Here is an 8,540-nt window from a genome sequence, read left to right as displayed (position 1 = left end):
AACATCTTTCTAATCCCTAATTTATACTATCAAATTTAACACAATCCTCAAACTTTTTCTCTTGTCAACATTTGCTTACAGTATTTCACTACTCAACCCTTATTTCTTTAAAAAAAAATAAAAAAAACAAAAGAAAAGTTTACATCACAGTCACAGTGGCATCTTAAGACGAAAGTCTATGCTTTCCATTTCACTATAAAACTCCATACAAGATTACATGCTCGTTTGGAGCGATTTCCCATAAGGCCAACATTTCTAAACAGATATTGCGAAGGTTTTTATTCGCATTGTTTAAATATATGACCATGGAGATAATACAAAGTAGCGATTGCATCCTTCCCCCGCATATGCAATGGCGGAATACTTAAAACTCATACACTCCATTTGATAGGTACCCAATGATAATCAAAACAGAGTGAAGAAAAAGGGACATCCAAAGTGCCACATGAACATTAACATCACCTCAACCACCCCGATGCGTATGCATTGGAAGCACCAAATGTCTCTACTTGGCCTGATTCGTGTCCTCCAAACAATGGATTTATGTTTGTATTCCACAATTAAGCCATCAAACATTAGTTCTTGTTTGTCAAGACGGGAAACAGCTAAAGGTGCAGAGATTTCCGGAACAAAAGCTTTGTAACTGCAGGTTGCCACATCGAAAGAATAAACCCTTCATCAATAACCAACAACTTCAAATTAATATCCTGAAGTATCATCTTCAGGAGAATAGTCTCTTGATGCCTGCTCTTCCTCGTCATCTTCATCCTCATCATAATCACCTGAAGCAGGTTGCCCATTAAGATCCACATTTACACCATTTATCTTCCTAACAAATTGTCCCCGCACACGGGGCCTCCGTTCAGCAAGCCGTTTTCTATTAACATACCTAATTTTCTTATCAAAACACCGCTCCTTCCTTTTCTGTCTAAACTTCATCAATGCAGCTTCTCTTCTGTCACCTTTATTCAACTTCACTTCAGAGGAAGATGGACTCCCAAATGACGCCCATGAGTTAGCAGACATCTGACCAGGTTGTAAGCACATACCAACTGAGTAATAGGGGAAAGGTGCCATGCCATTTACATGAGGGAGACACTGTGGTAGGTGACTGTACTGAGGAAGCATTGCTGAAGTAGCATGATTTTGAAGGTCATGAAGATTCTTTCGAAACAGATGTGCTGATGATGGCATCATAACTTGATGCATTGCGCCTGACATATAATAAGGATATGTGGTTTGTGCAGGTAAACCCGATAGTTCGTGCTGAGGTTCATTTCTAGGAGGTGCATGTGCCTGAGCAAACTTTTCGTTTATGAAATGCCTTTTTTGTGGAAAATCCATAGACACTGTAGGGGTAGAGGACCTGTCCAAGGAAAGAGAATCTGGGACACTACTACTGCTAGGAAACTCATCTCCTTGAGAACAGTTTTCCCATGCCTCTCCATTTTCATGTATTTGTGTATCAATAATCACCTGTTGACCGCATGGTTGACATTTCTCTTCCATCCTCACATTTTGAGTAGAATTATCATCAACATTGATAATCCCCGGGGCATTGCTTTTAGGCATGCTTGATTTAACATAGGTGAAGAAGGCTGATGACTCACCAATCTTTAGTTCACTTTTCTTTGGACCAGCTGAAAATTGACCTGGAAAATATCGTCAATTTAAGATAAGAGTATCCAAAATTAAGAATTTGTCCAAATTTTATGGGAACCACACAGTATTTCAGGTCAATGGCATGTCCAACCATGATACAAGTAAAGCAGCAATTGAAAGGTAAGAAGTGCTCACCCGTCCGGCGGTCACAAATTCCAGGCACATCAGGCCGACATTCTGGTTCATCAGATAGAGGAGGCACAAAAGCAGCAGCAGCAGTGTTGCTAGTGTTTGCAATGGTGGCCACAGCTGCAGCGGCGGCAGCTGCAACAACGGCAACAGCAATAGACTGAAACAGAAAAGCATATAAATGGACACACGAAATCAGTAATTTAATATGTGCATTATTAATCTAATGCATCATCAAGTTACAAAACTTCAACACTCACTTCGGTCTCCTGATGAGTTGACATTCCTGTCTCTGGATTGGTGCTTCTCCGAGACCTGTCATCTGTATCATCTGAGAACATAGTAGTACTATTTGTATTAGCATCACTCGGGTCTGATGCCACCAGATCAAACTCATAGTTCAAAATGTTATTTTCTGCCAAGCCAAGCTGCCAAACATAAAAAGATTGAATGATTCTACGAATATTGATTTTTTTTCATTTTTTTAAGTAAGAAACAAGGTAAATTGCATTATTGGGTGTAACGAGATTTATAGAACAGTAAACCAGATGGCTATTAAAATAAAGGACAAATTGTCCACCAAGATCAGGGGTTACAAAAAAAAGTTTCAGACTCTGAAATCAAAGAAAGCTCAAAAAATTCCAAAAACACCAGAATTAACCAGAATCCTATGATGTTGTTTGGTTATATAAAAGCTAAACTTTGAACAATACTTGTGTGCAAATGGATATGTAACACAAATGTATGAAGGCGGCTACTTAGAATCAGTTGGAATATGAATACATGACTCTGCTTCTTATTAGCTGAATAAAAGAGTACAATTTTTCTGCACGCTTCTGTTTTCTGAGGCAATACACCATAAAGAGAGAGAACTCTGAATAAGTAATTTTTACAGGCTGCAAAAATATCTTTTTCAGTATTAATCTCTTGGGAAACACATACTTGATGAATCTAAATTCCTTGCATTCATAAATACGTTATGTGCATATCCTTAACAACTGCTGATATGCACTAATTAGAATGAAAATATTCATAAGAAAAAATGCAGAAACAAAATGAAAAAAAGGACAGAGGCAACAAAATAGCAAATTCCATGCAAAACCAACCATCCGCCTCCTTCTCCACATATGTGTCCACAAGTTCAATAATTCATTAGTTCGTAGAGGCTTCACAAGATAGTCGGCTGCACCTAACCTCAAGCACTTGACAACAACAGAGACTTCATCCTGTGCCGACATCACTTATTAAGCCAAAAAAGAAACGGATATTAAGGGTTGAACTTAATTCATAATTGTGGAAATTGAAGGCGAAAAGGTAGTAAAAAAGCTCACTGATAACAGGTATGCGTCGTAGCTCTTTATCCCGCATGATGTACTTCAACATCTTCATGCCTTTAGTCATGGGGAGATCAACTTCAGCAAGTATGATATCAATATCAGATCCCTCAGCATTCAATGCATCAATCACCTGTCTAGCTGACCTCACTGCAGTCACTGTGAAGAAAAACATAATATCAGATCACCATGACAAAGCCCAGGTCTAGGAAACTAAATACATCAATGAGTAATAGAACCACGAAGCACTCCCAAGATAGATGGAACATTACTAAGTACGATAGAATTTAAAGGTGAAGAAAGTCATTTCAAAAAGAAAGAAATAGCACCAACTGGCAACATGACTAGTAAGTTAAAAATTATCTTAATCATTTATATGAAACATTGGATAGCTTAAGGACAGGATTAATAAATATGTGGAAGACTAATTGCAAAATAAGTCACCTAAAAAGCATTGCCAATTCTTCAACCATATTTGCTTCACTTGAAAAAGACAATCATCAATATAAATGTAAGTTGTTTCAACCAATTCAACCCAGCGTCAATAGAACAGCAAGTAACCATTAGCTAAGCCTAAGAATTAGTTCAAGAGGTGAGACAAGTAGACAAAGAAACTTAACGGACGAAAACTAATACAATTATTTGGCTTAGTTGAGCTGAATTCTACACTCTTAAGAGCCAAAAAAAACCGAAAATAGTTGGAAAGTTCATTTCTTTTTCCCAGTTTTTTCTAGCAAACAAGGATGTACAACAAATTAAAATATATGCTTCCTTACATGTTTAACATCTATTAAACCTCCCAACTGAAAATTACACAATAAATCGTACAATAAAAAAAATAAGCAGCTAGTATGCAAACATCAATGTCGTCAAATTCAATAATCTACAATACAGAAAACAAATTAGCTTACACATGTAATCCACTACAAACTCAAATTGAATTCAACAAAAAAAAAAAAAAAAACCTACATACATATACCATACCGACAAAAATAAAGAACAAAATCAAATATACCCTGATAAGAACACTTCACGAGAAGCGAAAAAACCTCCTCCGAACTATTGGCATCGTTATCACATAGCAAAATCCTCACTTTGCTTCTATCAACAAACCCATCTCCACCCCCCTTACTATTTCCAACACCAGCACCACACTCCTTATTTAAATTCAGCTCCTTACTCTCCATATCTTCAACACAAACATTAAAAACAAATAAATAAATAAATAACCACATCAAAAATAAAAAATCAATCTTTATTTCACCATAACAAACAATAAAAATAAAAATCATAAACAATTCAATTTACCCAGAAAATTTATGATCAAAATCAGCTCAGATGCACGTCAAAAACCACGCTACTAAAGAACTTCCATTGAAAATATCTCAGCAACCTCAGCACATACCAAACCCACCTTCAAGCTTTCAAATTTCAGGGCTTGGATCAAACATTCCATGGACTAATTAGATCAAACACCTTCCGTACACTCACCCAAAAAATCAATTATTTAATTTTTTTTATTTCCAATTTTAGACAAAAACCTGAACAACATCAACAACAAAGACAGGCATCATAATAATAATTAAACCAAACCCATGTTTCTATTTTAGTTGTGTATAGTTGGTTCACTTGACCAAGCCCAAGTTGGTTCACTTGCTATAAACGGCAAGTGAAGCCAACCCAACTACCGTTTAAGCAAGTAACTTCCAGACAACAGAAACAGCTCAACGGCTGTGATCAATCAAACAGCACCAAGTGGGTTTGATTAAGTCAATCAACAGTCAGATTTGCCTCACCGTTCTGGTGAAAACAAAAACCCGAACTGAAACTGCAGTAGGAGGGAGAGAGAGATGGAAAGAGGCAGATAATTCTGAGCTTTTTTAAGCAAATCAGATAGATTGAGCAAGTGGGTTTTCGGTTTGGTTTGAGCAAAATGGGGAACGGATGGCTGAGATTGATTGATGGAAGAAAGGGTGCGTAGTGGTAGCGTCGGCACAGGTTAGCAGAAAGGATGACGTGGCGGGTAGGGAAAGGGAGACAAGGGAAAAAGTGCGTAGAAAAAAGTGGAGGGCGTGTTTGGATAGTTTGGTAGAGATGGAAAGGAAGCCACGTCATTGGCTGAGATCTTTATGTGTTTAAACTTTCTATAAATATTCAGAGAAAATAAAAATAAAAATAAAATTAATTGGATTTAGATATGAAAAAGATTTGAAATGGAGACGTGGAAGTGCTAGCTGGAAAGTGCTGGCCCGATAATCTTGCAAAGGACGGCTAATCAGAGTTGCACATGTGTGCAAAAGTGACCCTCGGTACTTTACGAATCCATTAATTACATGGAAAATTATTGTTAAATTGACCTAATTATAGCCACCCTTATAACTTACAACTTATTTTCGTCACATTTTTTAATTGAAAAATTATATTATATTTTATGATATATCAATTACTCATTTTTAAATCAAATGAAGCAATTCTATTATAGCTTGATGTAAAATCCAACATCAACAATTTTAATGTAAAATAAAAAATATATTATATTGTTGTGATATTTATACAAGTTTGTTTTGGTTTCAATCTTTCAACACTAAATAAAAGATGGCATTGCCATTTGAGAACAACTTCACTTCCTAATTAATTTAAAATTGTTCATTATTGACTCCTACAAGAGAAAGAACCTGACCACCTTCTTTCTTAAACAAAGTATCAAGTCTAGACCATTGAATTAAAGGTTTATTACAGTTGTACCACTCAAAATTAAACTAATGCAAGGATTAGAAGGTTAATTTTATATTTAATTGTTGATTGCTTTTGTGTATAATAATAATAATATTGGTTATAGGACAAAATATCTTTGGATTTAATATTAGCTTGCCCATTAAACGCATTAGAATTTTGGTTTATTGTGATAATTCATTATATATACCTCTTGATTGTATCAAAGAGCCCTCCTTTGTAGCTTCCCATGGTGATGACTCTTGATGGTGGTGTTGCTGATGATTTGGTCAAGCGGTGGTATTTTGGAAATGCAAATTTTTCATTTTATTTATGACAATTTTATCCTTATTTGCTTCATTTCACTGGACAAATTCTAAACAAGACAAGAGAATGGTTGCTTGAAAGAGTATTGTGGACCTGCGCCAAGTTCATGTCAATTGGAACCCACTAGTGTTGTGAAGCCCAAAGTATAAGCAACTAAAGAAGACCTTAAAGTTGGTAATTCAGTGAGGAATGAACAGAGCCCAAAACAGAGAGAAGAGAAATCAAATCCCAATAACATAAAGAAAAATTTCAACTATTCTTCTCATCAGAATTCATATCTACGCCAAGGATGATGGGCCTTCCACATCATAAAGAAGACAACAAATGAATTGGCAAAAATGGATCTCCCAGAAGACCCTAGAGTTACAGATTTAATGTATCAAATGGTAGTCTTAAAAGTCTTGGAAATTTTCTCAACAATAATATTACACTTATAAACTTAAAATGTTTATCCATTCAACATAGAGTAAACGACCTTTTCTCCACACTTTCCACCTAAAATATTTCAAAATACTACTTTTTCACCTAAAGTTTATATTCCAACTAGAGGTGGAACAAATGGACATGGTTAAACGGGTCAACCTTAACCCGGCCCGCATCAACCCAGCCCGCGTATACCCCGTCGGGCAGACTGGGCCTTCATAGGCCTTCACCGGTTGACCCGCGGGTTGGACAAAAAAAATTAAATTAAATTACTTTTTTGCAAAAAACTCATTTTACCCTTAAAATATAACCGTTTTATAATTGTTGGATAAGTCTTTTTGATCATTTTCTTTTCCTATTTTTTTATATAAATAGGGTCTAAACTCTCATATTTCCTCATATCCCAAATTCTCTCATTTTCTCTATTGAAATCTCTCAATCTCTTTGTTGTCAATTTGCTCTCATTTTATATTTTATTAGTTTTTGCAATTTTCAATTCATATTTCCAAATTTCAATTCTCCTTCTTTAATTCTTTATTTCTTCTATATATATATATATTTTAACTATAATGGATAGATATTTCCATCCCATCAATTTCGATGATGAAGAAAATTATCATAGTCCTCCTGAATTTACTAACGTAAATGCAGTAGATTCAAATGGTCTTGCTTTCCATATATATATATATATATTTTAACTATAATGGATAGATATTTCCATCCCATCAATTTCGATGATGAAGAAAATTATCCTAGTCCTCCTGAATTTACTAACGTAAATGCAGTAGATTCAAATGGTCCTGCTTTCCCATTCTCAGAATCCAATATACCTCATAATATTCTCCCCCTTCCTCCCCATGCTGCTATAGCTCCCGGTGGTTCTAGAAGCCGTCCTCGTCCAACTCCATCTCAAGCAGAAGCGGGTTCATCAACTATAATCGGAACTGACGACAAGCACACATCAAACGTTTAGGTGCATTTCGATAAGTTTTACGAGACAGAAAATGGAGTTCAAGTGAAGAAAGCAAGATACAAGTATTGTGAAAATATTTATAAAGCTGATGCAGGTAATGATACTAGTACTTTAAAAAGGCATGCTAGTAAACATATGAATCAACATGGAAATAGAGAAACCAATCAAACTCAAATAACTAATATGGGTACTACTTGGCATTATAATTCTAATGTATATAGGGAACAATTGGTTTTATATATTGTTGTAACTAATCAACCTATTAATATAGCTGAAGATAAATATTTTAAAAGATTTATTAAAAATTCATTTTTCCAGGATTTAAAAGTTATTCTAAAAGTGCAATTAAAAGTGATTTAATAAAATTGTTTGAGAAAATGAAATTAGAATTAAAAAATAAAATACATAGTTGTCATGTTAGTGTGGCTCTAACCGTCGAGATTTGGAGTGGTAGAGCTAAACAAGATTATATTTGTGTGACTAGTCATTATTTTGATAACAAATGTAAATTAAATAAATCTTTATTGGGATTTAAATTAATGGATGTGGATCATAGTAGTCAACAAATTTATAATAAAATTGTTGAAGTTTTAGAATATTATGATATTGTTTACAAATAGATAAGTTTAACTTTAGATAATACAAGTGCTAATAGTATAGCTATAAATTTTTTTAATTTTCCTTTTTATGACAATTTGAAGTTTTTTTACCAACGTTGTATACGCCACATTATTAATTTAATTGTGAAAAGTGGTATGAAAAAAATTAGAAATAATATTGATAGAATTAGAGATTCTTTAGCTTGAATTACTAGTAGTAATAGAAGAAATGCTGAATTTTAAGATGCTTGTATAAAATCAAATATGTCTCCTAGAATTTTTGCATTAGACATACCTGTTAGATGGAATAATACTTATTTAATGCTTGATTTCTGTTTACCTTATGCAAATTTAATTAGTTATTTTGTAGCAAATAATAGG

At 34.5% G+C, this 8,540-nt stretch overlaps 1 protein-coding gene across 1 annotated transcript; it reads right to left on the bottom strand.

Moving 5' to 3' along the window:
• Positions 1–201: 201 nt before the first annotated feature.
• On the bottom strand, positions 202–5,075 carry LOC116122130 (two-component response regulator-like APRR1). The gene is made up of 7 exons (XM_031408034.1): positions 4,434–5,075; positions 4,141–4,314; positions 3,123–3,284; positions 2,898–3,031; positions 2,035–2,219; positions 1,798–1,886; positions 202–1,652 (listed from the first exon to the last, which is right to left on the bottom strand). The coding sequence occupies exons 2-7, from the start codon at positions 4,310–4,312 to the stop codon at positions 700–702; spliced, it is 1,695 nt and encodes a 564-aa protein (XP_031263894.1). The 5' UTR covers positions 4,313–4,314; positions 4,434–5,075; the 3' UTR covers positions 202–699.
• Between the last annotated feature and the right edge of the window lie 3,465 nt (positions 5,076–8,540).

Source organism: Pistacia vera, unplaced genomic scaffold (assembly GCF_008641045.1).
Source record: "Pistacia vera cultivar Batoury unplaced genomic scaffold, PisVer_v2 Contig1319, whole genome shotgun sequence".
Lineage (NCBI taxonomy): Eukaryota > Viridiplantae > Streptophyta > Magnoliopsida > Sapindales > Anacardiaceae > Pistacia > Pistacia vera.
Note: the sequence above shows the minus strand (reverse complement) of the source record. Positions and strands in the feature narration are given on the sequence as shown.